This window comes from Epinephelus moara, chromosome 6, assembly GCF_006386435.1.
Source record: "Epinephelus moara isolate mb chromosome 6, YSFRI_EMoa_1.0, whole genome shotgun sequence".
NCBI lineage: Eukaryota > Metazoa > Chordata > Actinopteri > Perciformes > Serranidae > Epinephelus > Epinephelus moara.
The window spans coordinates 41,056,233-41,075,470 of record NC_065511.1 but is presented as its reverse complement, the minus strand read 5'-3'; the positions used below and the strand labels follow the sequence as shown (position 1 = coordinate 41,075,470).

The 19,238-nt window shown below is 42.1% G+C and overlaps 1 protein-coding gene and 1 long non-coding RNA gene across 2 annotated transcripts in view; one reads left to right on the top strand and one right to left on the bottom strand.

The window, feature by feature from the left end:
• The window catches only part of LOC126391540 (uncharacterized), a 253,793-nt gene that overhangs the window by 84,691 nt on the left and 149,864 nt on the right, over positions 1–19,238 (top strand). The window lies entirely within an intron of this gene.
• On the bottom strand, positions 15,917–19,080 carry LOC126391516 (5-hydroxytryptamine receptor 1B). The gene is made up of 2 exons (XM_050046361.1): positions 18,913–19,080; positions 15,917–17,282 (listed from the first exon to the last, which is right to left on the bottom strand). The coding sequence occupies exon 2, from the start codon at positions 17,239–17,241 to the stop codon at positions 16,207–16,209; it is 1,035 nt and encodes a 344-aa protein (XP_049902318.1). The 5' UTR covers positions 17,242–17,282; positions 18,913–19,080; the 3' UTR covers positions 15,917–16,206.

Here is a 19,238-nt window from a genome sequence, read left to right as displayed (position 1 = left end):
GCAGCACACCGGTAAGGTCAGACAACACGTTTACATGTCGTTTTCTATATGTTCTCTGACATTTATCCTAACGATATGAGGCGGTCTTTGTGGAAAAAAAGCTTGTTTAGTGGACTAACTTTGCACTTGAAGGTTGCCCGTTCACTTACGTTTTAACAGGTCTGACACTACTATGCACCACAGCTGTATCTAGGCTAACGGCTAACATGCTAACTATTATTTTTATGTCACTAGTCACTTGAAACAACTTGAAACAAATTTAGGACAATAGGAGACAGGTTGAAATAAACCGAAATTTCCCTTTAACTTTTGTTGTTGTCCCGTCACGTGACACAGCCGGGTGCTGTCAAACAATAACGGTGACTGGCTGCGTATCATGCTGACACGAGGGGGCAGCTGTTTTTTCGTTGGTGTCTGACGACAGAAGTCACTGTCCAAGTGGCGGTTTTCAACAACTTTGGAGTGAGACCAGGTTGTAGGAAAACAGTGCACACCAGTTTGAGATTGAACGTGCCCCAGATCAGGAGCCAGAGCCTTCAGCTATCAGGCTCCTCTCCTGTGGAATCATCTTCCTGTTACGGTCCGGGAGGCAGACACCGTCTCCACATTTAAGACTAGACTTAAGACTTTCCTCTTTGATAAAGCTTATAGTTAGGGCTGGCTCAGGCTTGCCCTGTACCAGCCCCTAGTTAGGCTGACTTAGGCCTAGTCTGCCGGAGGACCCCCCTATAATACACCGGGCACCTTCTCTTCTTCTCTCTTTCTCTCTCTCTCTCTCTCTCGCTCTCTCTCTCTCTCTCTCTCTCTCTCTCTCTCTCTCTCTCATGTCCTGTTACTGCATCTTGCTAACTCGGCCATACTGCATGTCACTAACTCGGCTTCTTCTCCGGAGCCTTTGTGCTCCACTGTCTCTCAAGTTAACCTATATCCAGGGATGGGCAGTATTTCTGTTACTTGTATTTAAAATACGTATTTCAATTACATTTGAGTATTTTGTCATTTGTATTTGATAAGGCCGATAACAAATACTTTTGAGTGGAGTAATTTTGTATTTAAAATACTCAAAATACTCTCTCCATGAATCAAAAAACAAAAATAATAGGCTACACATTATTATAATATTGGATGTAACAATATTTTTTACTTTTTTCTTTTTAAATATTTTTATCTATATGTTTTTTTAAACATGGGCCATTCAGTGACCTAGTGGTCTGTTTTACTGGACTGTGCATAACATAGGAATATGTATGTTGTTGTGGTTGATGCTTTGGATGAGTATGCTACAAATTAATTGCCTCACGTGGGATCAATAAAGTTGTCTGAATCTAAATCTGAATCAATAAATAATATTTTAGCGTAGCCTACACCAAATTGTGAGAAAAAAAGCGCAAATTTGCAATAGCTGCAGCGCAATTTGCTACTATCACGTCATTAATGGATGAATCATGGCCATTCTTTCTGGTATAGTTACTCATGGTCTCTAGTTGCAGTATGCAAATTTTGAGCAATTTTGGTCAAGGACTTTTTGAAAGCTTTGTGGACCGACCAACCAACCGACCGACAGAGTGACCCATAGAGCTGCAGGTCGCTGCTAAAAAGAAAAAGAAAAAAAGTATTTTCTGTATTCGAAAATACAAAATACATGTATTTTATTTTGATGCATTTTCTGGCACCAGTGTTTTGTATTTTATTTTGATACATTTATTTGAGGGGTATTTTGTATTTTGTATCAAAATACATTTTGATGTATTTTTGCCCATCTCTGCTTATATCGCAGCGGTGCCTGGACAGCGTGACGTGTGTGGTTGTGCTGCTGCCGTGGTCCTGCCAGATGCCTCCTGCTGCTGCTGTTATCATTAGTCATACTTCTACTGTTATTATACACATATGATTATTGTCACATATGTATACTGCCAGATATTAATATATACTTTCAACATATTGTACCACAGTAGCCAGAACTATAATATTATTACAAAAATTAACATTGTTGTACACTATTATCATTACCGTCTGTCCTGTCTGTCTCTCTCTCTCTCTCTCTCTCTCTCTCTCTCTCTCTCTCTCTCTGTGAGGCAAATTGTGATTTGTGATATTGGGCTTTATAAATAAAATTGATTGATTGATTGATGTTGCCAGCTGTCCGTGGGTTTTTTGTGCAGTGGGAAAGGAGCTTGAGACTTGGATTATACTGCACAAGCTGTGCGTGAGTTTGTAAACGGATGTTTTAATATAGTTTTGCTTTTGTTAAGCTCAGACCCTGTTTACTCAAAGTCATGAAGAACATTTGCCATGTTTGGATTCTTCGATCAGAGTGGAGGCATTTGAGAAAAACAAAGTTTTCTTCATGACTCATAAATGCTTTTTAATTGTCTCGTAACTGTGAGTCACTTTGTAACTTGAAAAGTATTTGAATAATAAATGTTAAAAACAACTATTTAGTTAAAAAGTTACACTGAAGAAAATCAGTTATTCTTCAGTTTATGTGATAAACTAAACAGATGGTCAGAAATGAGATTTGCCACTTCATCTGAATACTGAATAGAAGATGCAGAGCAGAAATGTGACCCTGTTTTATATTCACAGTCACTTTTAGTGTGAATTTAAAACTAGTCAGGAGGAAAAAGTACAAACACTGTTAAATATAACAATATTTTGTCCTGACTGATCAACATCTGCATATTTTGCTCCTGTTATGACCCACTTTCATAATTTATGAAGCCATGTGGAAAATACTGGAGCAACAACAATAACTCTCATGTTATCTAACTTCATTAAAACGATCTGTGTGGCTGATGTGAATGTCGGTCACGCAGCAGGAAGGGGAAACATGGCTCCAGCAGAGCGACCTTCTCTGAAAGTGCACCTGTTCCTTTTGGCATTGACTTTGTATTTACATATTCTGCAGACTGTTTCATGGAGAGAATAAAGGTGATGAATAATTACAGGTTAATTAATTCATCAGTGAGGTGCAGCAGGGCAGTCTGGATGAGCTACTGGAATCAAAACTGCAGGAAAAACTGTTTGCTGAACGTCATTGAGCAAAAGTTTGAGTCATTCTGCTTCAGAGAATCTTTCCTGATACACGTGGCTCTGAACTGATGTTGATTCACCACTTAGTCTCTTTAAGAGGCTGCAGCACTCACTCACCGGTCAATACTGTCTCTCAGATAAAGATCGCTTCATTTTGGGAGAAATGTGGAATGATTTCTTTTTATTTCTGAGTGATTCTAACTTTACTAAACTAAAGCCTGTGGACTCTGAGCGCCTGTGGAGACAGAAACATGCAGCCTCATACTGAAAAAAAAGGAGTTTGTTGATTTCATGATTTATAAATGCAAGAAATGGCTCGAAGCCAAATGCTTTCATTATTGAAATGCACATTTAACTTTCAAATTAGATTAACGCTATTCAGCTTCGGGCTCCGTCCTTAAGTCCCGACTAAAAGGTAGTCACCCTCACACTGTTGAACCTAATTTAATTTATTTAAATATATGTGGCCCTAAATTGCTCGTGGCAGCAAAGTTAATCAACGTGGAGCATTAGCATTAAATTTAACAGGTTATCAGATGAGTAGCAAACTTCTGCCTGTCAGAGAACAAACTGGAGGCAAAACAGTTCAGGCTGCAACATGACGTCACCCAGAGTGTGAAGCAGTCAGGATGAGAGTCAGCACCTCCAAGTCTGAGGTCATGGTGCTCTGTCAAAAAATGATGGATTGCCCCCTCTGGGTTGGGAGAGAGTTACTGCCTCAAGCTAAGGAGTTCAAGTATCTCGGAGTCTTGTTCACAAGTGAGGGTAGATTAGAGCGTGAGATGGACTGGCGGTTTGGTGCAGTGATGCGGGCGCTGCGCCAGACCGTCGTGTTGAAGAGGGAACTGAGCTGGAACTCAAAGCTTTTGATTTACTGGTGCATCTACGTCCCAGCCCTCACCTATGGTCATGAGCTCTGGGTAGTGACTGAAAGAATGAGGTCGCAGATACAAGCGGCCGAAATGAGTTTCCTCTGTGGGGTGTCTGGACTCAGCCTTAGAGATAGGGGGAGGAGCCCAGACATCCAGAGGGAGCTCGGAGTAGAGCTGCTGCTCCTTTGTGTCAAAAAGGGGTCAGTTGAGGTGGTTCGGGCATCTGATCAGGATCCTCCTGGGCTTCACCCGAGGTGTTTCGGGCACGTCCCACTGGTAGGAGGCCCCGGGGCAGACCCAGAACACACTGGAGGGATTGCATATCTCATCTGGCCTGGGAACGAGGTCCTCCAGGAGGAGCTGGTAAGTGTTGCTGGGGAGAGGGACGTCTGGAGCACTTTGCTCAGCCTGCTGCCCCCGAGACCCGGCCCTGGATAAAAACAGAGGGATGCATTGTTTAGTTTATTTTTACTTTGCTGGACTCCATTCTTAAAACCTCGGCAAAGTCAGTATGTTGGCTACGCATCAGTGTGGAATTAAAATTATGTTAGTTTCGGGCAGATACGCTGCCCCCATGGAGGGAGGGAGGGATCAGACTGGATGCAATTTCAGACTTAAGTTGGCAACAGAATGAAACAAGCTGAAAATTCTGCCCGATGTCAGGCAAAGTACTTTTGACATTTTAGCATTTAAGTTTTCACAAAGTCAAACATTTAGGAGAGGGATTCAGCAGTGTTCTTGAATCAGGCCCAGTCTGTTGATTTAAAATGAATCTCATACACACATCGGCGTCAGTGCATTTCTGTGCTGAATGATTTGACGTCAAGTTTGTCCCACTGACCATAATTAGGTCTTTTCAAGAAACAGCTTTCGGAGATTTAGAGTAATTACCTCCACCAGCAGCTCAGCTTTGCATTTACCACATGACTGACTTAAAGAATCAGACAGACATTTCAGTGACATTTCCAAAACAACAGAGGATGTGTGGGTTCATGTCCTCAAGCCAGAGAGGGAGAGCTGTTAGCCGAAGCTCGAGAGCAGGAAGTGTGTGTGTTAAAGTGTGTCAGAGCCGAGCTGCAGCAGTTAAATGTGACTGTTAGCTGTGAGCAGAGAGAGAGGCGTCTGCAGCTTCAATAAATCTCTATCGACATGAGCTTCTAAAGCTCCTCGACAAAGCTCCCCGCTGCACTGATTATTCTGCTGCTGGGAGTATGGGGAACACACACACACACACACACACACTCAGTGTAGGTAACAGACAAAAATTTTGTGTCAAATCTTTTTTACTGATCAATAAACCTTTAAACTGCCCCAAACTTAGCACAAATTTTAATCTAAAAAAAATCTACTAAATCTGAACTGTAACCGAACTTATTTCGGAGAGAAAATGAAGAAGAAATTTTTTTTTTACCTAATCCATCAGTCGTAAACACCTGATATATTTTGCAGACTTCCTGCTTCAGCTCTGACCAGCTGCACTGTTGTTGTGTGCGCACGGCTTTCCAGTGCAATTACAGAACAATAACCAACATTTCAGCTCCAAATAAAACGGTTTAGTAGATAGCTGCAGTGATTACAACCTTTACACTAACTGCTTATGTTCCTGCCCTGTTGAATGAATTTGATACGAGTAATGGAAACACCATATTCCATTTGGATACTCTACATTAGTCCTTACTTCAAATGTAGAAAGAGAAAAACAAAAGAAAAATGCTTGCTGCACCTTTTTATTGTTGCCAGACAGCCACACCATCATCTCCTTATTCTAACCTTCCCATTTGTTTTTACACCACAGTAATCAGTGTGTAGTTGCTGCCATGTTGAGGCAGAGGGTACTGTCTGTAGCTCTGGTTGAGGGTGAGAGGCTGTCAGCAGATAAACAGAGATCTGTGTGGGTACATGAGACCCCAAAAAAGAGGCTGGATCATGGGGAGTACCACCAGTTGGTCCAGGAGCTTCTCCTCCATCATGGACGTTTACAGGCAGATTTTAGGATGACTCAGGGGCAGTTTGACAACCTGCTGTCTATCGTCAGGCCGTATAGCTCTGGGTATCCAGCAACCACTACCACCAGTTTCTCCTCCATTGTTTACCAACTGTAAACTTGTTGTCATGACCACCACAGAAGGCCCACCTCTCAAATCATCCCACTAGACAATGGGAAAAAGCGGAGATGACGTGGGGCGCTTTTCCGCTCCTCGAGTTTTTTCAACTCGAGGAGTTCAGAGCGCTTGGAAAAACACCAGGTGCCAAGAGACGAGAAACACAAAACACATTCAGGTTTTTGGATATGTGCAAATGTTGCAACAATAACCTTTTCAAAACAACCCAGTCTCACTCCAAAGTCGTCAAAATCCAGCGTTTGGTCAGTGACATAAAAAGCTGTCCTTTCACGTCAGCATGATACGAAACTGGTCGCTGTTATTGTTTAGTGGTGGTGGAAGTCCAAGTAGGGCGGATGGGAGTTGTGGTGGATGGGTCCAACAACTACCAACGTTCACCCAGCAGGCCAGTGTTCACTTCCTGTATGAATGTAAAGCCAAACCCTGTTGCTTTTCCTAAACCCAACCACGTGTGTTTGTTGTTGAAGAAAAAGAAAGTCAATTCACGAGGTTGTACCAACGTCATGCTTTTATTTTGAAAGAGACTGTATGCAAACTGTGCATTTCCTGTGAATACGGAAGTGTATTTTGAAAACAGACAATGCATGTAACAGGCTGAAGTTGACACAGCCTCCCAGGATGTCGTGGTTATATTCTACTGGCTCTCAATCAGTAAAACAACTGACGCAATGTTGGAAAATAAAACAAAATTCAACGTTCAAAAAGAACCAGTGTTTGTTTTGTGTGTTCTGGGCCACTGTAGAAACATGGCGGACTCCAAGGACCCGCTCTACATGTAGATATAAACGGCTTCTTGTAAGGTAACGAAAACACAAAGCCACTCAGTGTGTAGCAGCTTGATGTGTACACTCAGTGTGTAGTGGCTCCTCGGTGTGTAGCAGCTGGGTGTGTAGTGACTCGGTTTGTGTCAGCTCGGTCTGTAGCAACTTCTCAGTGTGTAGCGGCTCAGTGTGTAGCGGCTCCTCAGCGTGTAGTGGCCCGGTATGTAACGGCTCCTCTGTATTTATAGTGGGTGTGTAGCAGCTCCTTGGTGTGCTCTCAGTGTGTAGCACGCAGTGTGTAGTTGCTCCTCAGTGTGTAGCTCTCAGTGTGTAGCACTCCTGTCCTGTATTTCTGTTCAGAGTGTCACAGGTTCGATCTGTGATGCTGTGAAAACGACATCAGAAACCTTCCCGCTCTCGTCTTATCTCTGCAGATGTTCACAGCAGCAGTGAACTGACATGAGTTCAGAGTCTCTGTGGACAAAACAGAAAAGTTCACACAAGGTTGTCGTCTGGATTAAACACGTTCTTAAAATCATTACTAATACGCCTCCTTTTAATTCTTTGACTCTCTTCAGTTGAGAAATCATTTGAAGATGAAAGTGACCTGATTAAAACGTCCCAGCTGCTGCTGGTTTGAGAGGCTCGTACAGCCTAATGAAACCGACTGATTGATTGATTGATTGATTGATTGATTGATTGATTGATTGATTGTCTGATTAGATTATTAAACAGCCACATTTTCTCCCTTCAGATGATTACAAATCTCCACAGAGGCAGAGAGCAGATGGAAATACTGACTGCAGCTCAGTTTATCACTCATCATCAGTGCTGTGTGGAGGCTAACTTAACATTAACGCCACACACGACTTTTCAAACTTCTTATCTACTTTTTAAAGTTATAACAAGTTTTGATATCAATCATCAACTCAGGGAGTCAGTCTGAAAATTAATTGACGACCTTCACTGTCGAGCTCCAACCAGACCAATATTTTTATTCATAGATAAACATCTATTAAAATTACATGAAATTGCCCAGGGGGATAAAAACATTTAAATATTCAAACTAAATAAATAGAAAGTAAAAACGTGTGAATAAGATTAAATAAATTAAATTCTCCAGACTGCTCAAAGGCCAGATTTAAAGTAAATGGGTAAAATATTTAATCAGAGAAACACTGACGTAGACATGAATCAAAAAAAATATTGCGTAGCCACAAATTAATAAGAAGTGGACACAAGATTATTGAGGTTCCAGATGTGGTGGGATGGTTGTCAGTTTTGGAGTGATGCCGTTTATTATGCTATATAATATAGTTAATTATACTTGCTGGAACATTTTAAACACAGTTCAGGTCACATCGTTACAGACGGATCAAATCCTACAAAACACAAACATACTGTACGAGCGAAGGTTTTATTGTAAATTCATTCAATGTCTTGACGTGTGGGCCGCTGCTTGTTTGTGCAGGGTTCAGTGATGTGATTTTTCAGACTCTTTGCAACTGTTGGTGCAGATTTCATCAGTTTTTACTTGATGTTAAGAATCTATATGTCGGATATAATCAGTTCCTAGACCAGGGATTTTTTGTCCAAAAAATAAATAAATCAATCTGGATCCACAAACATATTTGAGCCTTATAACAAAGGTAACGCAGCATATTATATCTAAATTAGCCTATCAACATAATAGTCTAAATGAGCATTCATTATAATGTTTTACTACAGGGTGGCTACTCTGCGGAGGGCTGTTTATTTGGTATTTTAACTTTGCAGTGCTGGCAATGAAAGCCAACAGATCTGTCCACGCATGATTAAATTATGTTGAGATTCAGCTAAATGTAGAGCAGAGGCGTCAGGCACCAGGCCATACACATACTGTATGACGCACATTTTAGTTAACAAAATATTAAAACTTCTTCCAGTTTTTACAATTAGAGAATGTAAGATCACTTGAGAAGTTCAATAATAATAAATACAAAATTAAAATGATAAAAAATAATCATTATTAATTTTCATATAATATTTGTTAAAAAAAAAAAAAATGTCACAGGGAGCCACTGAAAAGGGGCCACATATGGCTCTCTTCAAGAGCTGTCACAGTTCAAGTTTCTCAGGTTATGTTTTTTATTTCATTCATTCCTGTTTTACTTTGAAACTCACATCTCCTCTGGTTTCACTTCACTTCCTGCCCCTGTGTGTTTTCCCTCCCTTTTGATGACGTCACCTGTGTGTGATTGTCTGTCCCGCCCTGATCAGCCTCACCTGTGTCTCGTTATCCTTCCCCTCACCACAGTATGTAGTGTGTGTCTTGTTTTCTCTCAGTGAGCGTGTTTACATGCACACTAATAAACTGATCATTATCTGATTTCTGGAGTTACCTGATTATTCAAGTGGTCATGTAAACAGCATAATCCGATAGGCTTTATCAGATAAAAGCCATTATCTGATTATGAGAAATCAGATAAACACACCTAGCTTTTTCCCCAATAGTCAGATTATTCGGTGCATGTATACCCTTTAATCTGGTTTCTTTCGGGTTTTGCTATTTTATACTCCCACTCCACTACATTTTAGAGGGAAATATTGTACTTTCTACTCCACTACGTTAATCTGACAGCTTTTGTTTCCTTTCAGATAAAGATTTTACATAAAATAATATATTTTTATATTCTCAGTGTTTAAATTGTCACTTTTATTTTATCTTACTTATATGTTATGCACTTTGTGTGACAAGTTTATATACAATACACTTGTATATTGCACTTTGCAGTACTTTTACTCCGAATCTACCCAAAGTATGTAAAATTGGCTCCACATTGATAAACTACACATTAGAATGCTCTCACATGTATTTGTTAATGATAAAAACAAACAGTACTGTAAGAATATAAACTGTCAGCATGATGAGTGCTTTATTTTGCAAATATATGACTTGGGTTTTTCAAGGATATGAGTACCTACTGTAACAGGAAGTTTGAGTTTTATGTCATGTACTTGGGGAGAAATCCAACTGAAGGACTGAATCATGTAAACCAGGTTTTTCTGATTGTCAGATTATTGAAGTGATTATTAATCGGATTATTACCATTACCTGATTATTACCAGTTATCTGATTATTGTGCGCATGTAAACATGCTCAGTGTCAGTTCGTATAGCATTCCACCCTTTTGTTTCCCTGTGTCCTTTTCTTGATTTTTGGATTAGGCCTGTTGAGTGACTCTGCCTCTGCTTCATCCCAATTGGAATTGATTGCCTCCACTGATTGTCCCTCTGTGTACTGAACCTTTTGACCAGTAACGACTGCTATTTTACCTGAACTGTCTCCAGAGTTGTGTGTTTGAGTCCACTCTCACCTGGCTCACCAGTTGTCACAAATACTTCCAGTTGGTGTGAGATTAAATCTTTAACATAGCTGGGTAACAACAGAGAGAGCATCCACACAGTTTAATCCTCTATCAGTATTATGTGCCAAGTTACCACTGTCACAGTCTTTGTCTAACGTCACATCACATCCAGTTGTATATGCTATTAAAATTTTTTATTACGAGCCCAATGTTTACTCTGTCTACAACAGATGCAGCGTTTGACACATGGTCATTACGTGATCTCTACATTTATGGCACTTATTGATGCTCTTTTAACAAGCTGGTGAAAAAAAAGACATTTCTTAAGTACACGTTTGCAGATATTTACAGCTCCGAAGCTTTGTGGCTTCTCATTTTGGGTGTTTCCCTTCCTGCCTTTGCCCATCCCGTCTTTGATTCTGTTCCTGAATGTAACATGGATTAAAAAAAGATCTCAATATTCATGATTCTGCAGCTTTGGACTCTATTTGTCTGAGTCACATTGTTGTTCAATTTAAGAATTTATACCAACTCTAAAGCTAGGTTAGCTAAGATTAGCAGTGATATTGATCCTACGTGCGACAGGCATGAACAGTCTCCGACCACTTTTCCATCTTAAACCATAAAACATCAAACACAAACAAAAGTGACAGGAAACTTAAATCAGAGCTGTCTCACTGTATTCAAACTGGCCGCTGAAAATTCCCCCAACTAACACGACATGTAACTGCATATTCAATGACAATATACTGAATAATATTTCTGATATGTATTAGGTAGCATTTTAAAACATTATAATAATACAGTTTTATCTTGAGGTGTTGAGAACATGCGTTGGTCCCAGGAGAACAGGCTCTCTCCCTCCTCGTGCTCCACAGTAAAAACCATGTGTGCACAAATGTGACAGACACCGTGGGTCATTCCACCCACCTGCCTGCCCCTCCTCCACCTCTGAGGGCAGTAAAAAAACACAAACATCTTAATAAATGTGCCCTCAGTGAAGTGTGGGGTTCTGCGTGAGAGAAACTATCATGTAATAGAAATGTCAATAAAGGTCTGAGTCACACAGATGGTCTGTGAGGACCACGCAGAGAACGAGGCAGAGCTCAATCAAAATAGCAGTATTCAGTGAAGTCATGCAGGCTGTAATGTAACAACAGGAAGTGCTGGACATAAAGCAACACATGCTCAATCTGTTAAGAGACATCTTTTCTTCTGAGAGTGTCAATGAACAACACACCTGCTCAACACCTGAGAGGACAGAAGAGGGAAAGGTAACCCAGAGCAGAGGGACGCTCAGTCTGGGGACAGTCTGTCAGGGAAGACAGAATAATAAGCTATTTGTTTTTATCTGTCTCTATTCTGTTACCCCTTTGATATATTTGATATGTATTTTGAACATGTAAAAAAAAAGACATGAACATGCAGACAAGTAGACAAACAGAAAGTAAACAAAATTTTCACCAGGCATGCCCAGACTTTTGCATGCCACTGTAATTCTGTGGGCACCACTGCATGCTCATAATAATACGCTCAAATTATGTCAGCAACACAACTATTTTTGCCCCTGCAATTTCATGGCAAAGAAATGCCTACAAACATGGCAACATGCATCGCAAGCTACTGTGATATCAGATATTTCAGACTGCAACAATTCAACAGCCCATGAAATCCTCAAGGGGCTGTGCTGCAGAGATTCCCTGGCCCATAAATCATATTGCAGACATAAGGGAACATGCTTGTGTGATACAGACCCCAGCAAATATCATTTTTATTTTTGTCTCAGTGAAAATGAAATGCAAAAATTCCGGCTTAAAACAAAACTCATATAGCATTATTATCTATTAAATAATGGCAATATGATTACACTCATCAGCCACTTTATTAGGTACACCAGTTCAACTGCTCATTAATGAAAATAGTTGCAAATCACGTGGCAGCAGCTCAATGCATTTAGTCATGTGGACATGGTGAAGACGAGCTGCTGAAGTTCAAACTGAGCATCAGAATGATGAAGAAAGGTGATTTAAGTGACTTTGAACGTGGCATGGTTGTTGGTGCCAGACGGGCTGGTCTGAGTATTTACTGGGATTTTCAGCACAACCATCTCTAGGGTTTACAGAGGATGGTCCCAAAAAGAGAAAATATCCAGTGAGCCAAAATGCCTTGTTGATGCCAGAGGTCAGAGGAGAATGGCCAGACTGGTTCAAGATGATAGAAAGGCAACAGGAAGTCAAATAAGCACTGGTTCCAACCAAGGTGTGCAGAAGACCATCTCTGAAGCAACAACACCTTGTCCAACCTTGAAGCAGATGGGCTACAGCAGCAGAAGACCACACCAGGTGCCACTCCTGTCAGCTAACAACAGGAATGTCAATATGGACCCAAATTTCTGAGGAATGTTTCCAGCAGTTTTTCATGTGTTATGGGAGAATGTCCCGCTGTATTTTAGATGCTTGATATACAGACAGCATGTTCTTGTTCTACGTGGAATGACACCAGGCGACACAGCACAAAGTCACCCAGAACAAAAGGGAAACAGGGAGTTTCTACAACTTTTACAATAAAACAAAAACTTCCTGCTTCGTTAACAAAAAGATGACCCTTTTATTGTGACACTGGTGCAAAGCTGGACTGGTGTTTGAAGGCAGACTGAGACGACAAATATCACATGAGATTATCTCACAGCAGGATAGGAGGAAGAGGACCAAGAAGGTTTTGCTGTGACATTTACATCTTCTGATGTGGATGTTCTGTGTCATATCACGCAGAGCTGCAGACTGAGGATTTAAAGATCTGAGCCTGCAGGTGGGTGATGGGAAATGCTGCAGACAGAACAGGTAATCTCAGGAGGAACAGCTCTAAAACTCAGGGAGGAGGTTTGTTATTGAGTAGAATATCTGCACTCAGCCTTTGTTTTTTGTCTCTTTATGTCTGAAAAACCGTTTGGTCTCAGCCATTATTTATACTCGCTCTTTATTGATTTGAAAGTCAAGGACAGTGACACCAACGATTTCTCGTTCTTTTCAACTTTCCCTCATTGATTATGTCCTTGTTCCTTTTCATTCCTTCACTCTGTGACTCACCCGTGTCAATGTGCACAGCAGGAAGTGACATCATTCACAGAAACGGAATGAATGGAACACGTTTTCTGTCTTTATCCCCCTGCAGCTTCTGTGCGATTACAGCCTATCAGGGACGAAAATTTCAATACGTCTCAGAGATATAAAGGCAGTCAAACACAGGGGATAACTGTTTATTTTTTGTGCTTCTCGATGTGATTTCAAAGTATTTGATCTACAGTTGAAGAGCATGTGACGCTGCATGTGAAGCGAGAAGAATGCAGTTTCAGCACTGATTGTTAGCGAGATTGTTTTTCAAAATGCAGCTTTGCTATGCTGTTTTTTAACAAACATGTTGTATTTGGGGGAAGTTTATTTGTAGCTTTGTTTGCTTTGGATGCTGAGACCAGTCTGTCAAACATGTCAATATCTTTACATCTCCTTTCCAGTTTCCAGAGGGGGAACTCTGTTGACTTCATTCACTGAAAGAGAAACTATCTAACTGTTTCTATGTTTGGACCCTATTTTCTCATGTTTTTTGTCTAAGGCTGCTTTCACACCTGCCCTGTTTTGTTAAGTTCATTCAAACTCAAGTTCATTTGCCCCCTCAGTGCGGTTCGTTTGGGCAGGTGTGAACACAGCAGTCACACTCAGGTGTGCACCAAAACAACCTGATCAAGACCTTCTTGAAGAGGTGGTCTCAGTCCGGTTCCAAAGGAACTCTGGTGCGGTTGGTTTGTGGTGAGAAGGTGTTCCGACCTGGATGTGAAGCAACTGCAGTCACATGACACATCGTTTGGGTTAAACATGAGCATGTTACAGTCCTGGAGGATTATTAATGTGCACCTCCTCCTGTACTGCCTTAATATGCACATTCAGCACATCCAATGCATCAAAACATTGTTTTCTAGTTGGAGCCGCGCCTCGTTTTCAAACTGTATGGTTTGACTAAAATGAACAATGACAGCAATATAGTCCACGATGAGCAGCGCTAAAATCAACCTGCGTAGTTGTCCCTCCATTGTGACATTAGAAAGTGTCACATTTATCTTGCAAGTGTACTCTTCTTCAACGTTTGCTTTACTTCCTGGATTTTTCCCACATGGAAATTCTGACCAATCAAGAGCAGCTTTCTCACACAAGGCATTTGATCTGGTCCTCTTGTAAATGCTGCCGTGAGAACACAAACCAACTCTAGGCAATTATACAACTTTGGAACAACATGAGTCCCTGATTCAGACCAAAGGAGACGACTCTAGGGCTGACAGCATCCTAAGTGACTGATGAAGACAACAAAGCTGGTCCAGTATTAAGAGAGACCACAGCAGCTGCAGCAGAGAAACAGGCTACAACAGAGTCCTTACGGGCATCTGTACACCGTCACTTTACATCCACTAAAAATGTTTATTTTGGCCACTGAAAGGCTCAAATTATTGTTATCAGTGTCTGACAACATTATTCAAAGGATCCCTCCAAAGAGGTGAAATATTTTTACTTACCTTCACTTGGTCTGTCTGTTATTGTAACCAAGTCTCGCTAAAGGAGAAATGTCATCCTGAAAACCTGAGAGGTCATCGCGTTCTCATCCCAACTCGTCAAATATCACCGCTTGGTCAGTGGACTTTGACATCTACATGACGCCCCAGGTGCGAAATTGTGGGAAACCCGGTCTCATCCCAAAGTTGTCGAAATCCAGCACTTGGTCAGTGACTCCTGGCGTGAGACATCAAGAAAAAGCTGTGCTCCTTCCACGTCAGCATAATACGCAGCCGGTTGCTGTTATTGTCTAACGGCACATGACCAAATGTCAATGTGTGACAAGGTCGGACTGAGGACATTTTGTTGCCGGACACCATGTCAACTGACACTTGTCACTTGCATTGTGTCTCTTCAAAATACACTTCTGTTCTCACTGGACCTGCACAGTCTCAGTCTCGTGCATTTCCTTGTGCAACAAAGGAACGTCGTGAGGTTTAGGCGACAAAGGCACATGGTTAGATTGAGAGAAAACATCATGGTTTGACTTAACATTCATACGGTAAGTAAACGGTGGGCTCCAGGGGGAAAGTCCAGGGTTTGTTGGACCCACCTGCCCTATAGGGACTCTCCAGCTCCTTCTATTATGTTGTTACTGGCGGAGAGACACAAACTGCCGCAAGAAGGTGCGTTTCATAACCCCGCAAAATGTGCCTTTGTGTGTCTGCATCTTTCGCAGACATCCACTGACATAGCGCTGATTTTTGACGACTTCGGTTGGTGTTTGCTGCGTCACCAACTTTTTGCCACCTGGTGCATATCATACTGCTGGGAAAGGTGCCTTTGTGCGTTGGTATCTAACGCTCAGATCGCTGACAACACAGCAGTATTTGACGTGTTCAGAATGAGAACAGGCTGGAGACGTGACCTGTTGCAGGAAAAGCCACCAGAAACTGTTCATTTCCTGTGAAACTCATGTGACAAGGGACAGTTGACACTCCGTCCCTGAACGTCCAAAACTGACACAGGAGGGTATCTAGCACGTCATATTTTGACCTGTGGGTCTACTGTTAGGCAGTCTTTCATGAGTCTGGATGAGAACATGCTGACAGTACTCTTATAATGTAATATGTTTTGACTAATGGCATAAAAAAATTATATATTTCTCCCTAAGTGACATTTTTGGTGTCTGAAACAAACATTTAAAGAAATCCAAACACACACAGTGCAGTCAGAGGACACATGTTTGTATCATGTTTTAATTGATCACACTCAGATAAAATAACCGCTCCACAGACTGGACCAGGCTTCAGTTACACACACAAGACTAATGCCCGTTAAGAGGGACATTTAACACTCGACATCTGTGATCTGAAAATGTTTCATGCTTTTTAACAATGTAAGAAAAATCTGTTATTTCACAACAGCAATCCACAAAACATGCAGACACGTCTCGTAACGAGACTCACAATGTGCGCTCAACAAGAGTTTGTGTGACAAACATCTAAATGACGATGGTCCCTGAACCTCTTTTAGCTTTTGGTTGTGTTCTTTCTATGGAAAGGCATGAGGAGCTTGTGTGCACAAAGTCTGAACTTCTGATCTCTCACGCTGTAAATTATGACATTCCAGCAACTGTTGGTGGCCAAAATCCAGAAGGCGAAAAAGGAAAAGTTGCACCATTTATTCCCCAAAACGTTCCCGACCACGAAGACGGCGATGGGGGTGAACGAGGCGGTGAACGCCACAGTCAGTGTCCCTATTGTTTTGGCCGCTTTGATGTCAGAGAAAGTAGGTTTGGTGGTGTTTTGGCACTCGCTCTCGGCCAGGTGTTTCCTGCGCCTTGAGTGCTGCCTGATGCTGGACAGAGAGATGATGTTAATGACCACCGTTCCTCCGAGGAGGGTGAAGTCAAACGCAGGGAAGAGGAGGAGGATGTTCCACGCCTGGCTGGGGAACTCGCCTATGGTTCCCAGTGCGTAATTACACATCCGGCTGCAGGAGTTGTACTCCAGAGCAATTTCACTGCTGAAAACCATCGGAGACACCGCCAAGAAGAAGCTCCCCACCCAGGAGAGAATGATAAGGATCGTGGTCCTTTTACGTGTGATCACAGAGTCCTTGTGCAGCGGCCGCAACACAGCGATGCTCCTCTCAATCGTCAGTAGGAAAATGGTTGTGATGGAGACCAACGTGCATCCGGCAAAGATGGGACCGATGACGTTGCATGGGTGGAAACTCACCGATTGCGAGTTGTATGAAGTCCACTCTGGTGCTGCGTCAGTCACCATGAGGTAGACCTCGGCGTAGACGGACAGCGGCACCACGAATATCCCCACCGCCAGATCAGCCACGGCGAGGGATGCCTTCAGGTATCCCTGCGGCGTGTGAAAGTGTTTAGTCCCAAGAACCACAGCCAGAGTCACCAAGTTCCCAAACAAGATGGCGAAGATCAACAGCACCATGAAGAGCACCAGGAGGATTTTGTTGGCCAGCGTACAGCAGCACACGGTGCAGTGTGCCGGCTCAGTTTGGTCCAACATGGTCGAAGTGCTGGTCTCAATCATTGGATAAACTGCTGCTGCAACGTTCACTTCATGACCTGAAGCTAAAACAGAGAAACATGTCAGAATCACTCAAACTGTTGTGTGTAACAGCAACGTCATATCTTGACATGGAAAGTTCATGAACAAATGTCGATATGTGACTGTTATACAATAACAGTGGCAGACAGCGCGTCATGCCAACATGAAAGGATGGATTTTTAGTCAGTGTCTGACGCCAGAAGTCACTGACCAAGTGCCAGGTTTCGATCACTTTGGAGTGAGACTGGGTTGAATGGGTCACAAAACACAGGACTTTCACCCAGTGACCAAAGACCAGTTTCAGAACCATGTCATGAATCATTTTAAGGTACATCATCACCATGTTTCTTTTCCTAAACCTCACCCCCGTAACTTTACGTTAAGTACGTAACGTCATTTGTGGGGCGCTAATTCGAAGGATATCCTACAAATTATAACTAACTCATCTATTTCTTATGATTATTTGTGTTTTGAGAGGGGCGGGTAAAATAACATTGTTTTCTTCTACCTGCCCTTTTTTTGTGACTTTGACCTCTGCGTATGGACATGAACGTAGCAAATAAAAAATGAAATGAAAATGTTTTAATAAACAAAATCTCAGCAAAGTAGATGTTTTATCCCTTTACATTCCCGCACTGTCTATCACATTACGTCAGGTCAGGGAGGCGATGACATCATGATGCAAGCAGCATCAGTGGTCAACTGGACCGGTGTGACGTCTGCGCTCACGTGATGGATGGACAGCACTTACTCCAGCGAGGGAGGGGGTGATGTCATAATCTGGACAACAACAGCTGTAGTAGTAAACAAAACCCAGCTGGCGCTCGTGGCGTCTTTAATCCGCGGGCACACAAATCTGCACGCGCATGTTCCTGGACATCTTCAGTGAGTTAAACTGGGAGTGTACTTTAATGTGAATATAAATATATGTTTAACTTTGAGGATGCTTATTAAGGGTTAATATACTGAGGGAAATTTTTATTTTAATCCTGTCAGTTTTCATTTTTTTTTTTTTTTTTTTTTTTTAGAAACATGAAAACACTGCACAACTGATCCATGGTCATCATGAGAGCCTGCAGCACACTTTAATCTAGACATGTTCCTTAAAACTTAACTAAATTAATCTAAAATGAATCCAAAATAAAATTCAAATTTATTCACTTTTTAGAAGCTTCACGTTGAGAAATAAACCAAAGTCGCAGCTGTGGGCTCTCCTGTCACCACTTGTTTTGCTTTTCACTCTCAGATGTCTTATCCTCCAGCTTTTGTTTTCACTGTATATCCATCTGCAGCGCGCAGTCATGCAGAAACCTCGCGCACATCCAGCCAGTAATCCAGTAAGAAAACCACTCTCCAGTGCGCGCGGGTCCACGCTGTCCAACAGGACTCTGCGCGTCTTCCAGGACACACACTCTAAACATGTATGAAGCATGAGATTATTGTCTCAGTCTGTCTGTTTCACAGTTTCTTAAAGGAATAAACTTAAATTGTGTGTGGAAACAGATCGTGTGTGTTTTAGGACACTTCCACATCCCTAGAGAGTCTCTCTTTAACAGCAGCGTGATTATAGGACATTAACTCATGCACCGACTCAAACATTCATGATCAGACAATATGAAATATTAAATGATATAAATGTTACACACAACTCACTTTAAATTCCCTTTAAGTCGCAGAATCCAGCCGTCCGTCCGTGAAGCAGCATCTCCCTGCTGGATATCCACTGCAGCTTAAAACATCCCGCAGCCCTCAGGATGAAGATGAAGAGATCATCAGCAGCAGCAGAAACTCTCCAGTGTTCAGATGTTGGTCCATGAACGGGAGAGCAGCAGAAACTCTCCAGTGTTCAGATGTTGGTCCATGAACGGGAGGATGGGTCCGCGCCACCGGGCGCTGCGCTCTGCTCCGCTCCGCGCCGGAGAGACGGTTAAAGTGTCTCCTCCGCTGGTGTCTCCATTGGCTAAGGATGATGACAGAGG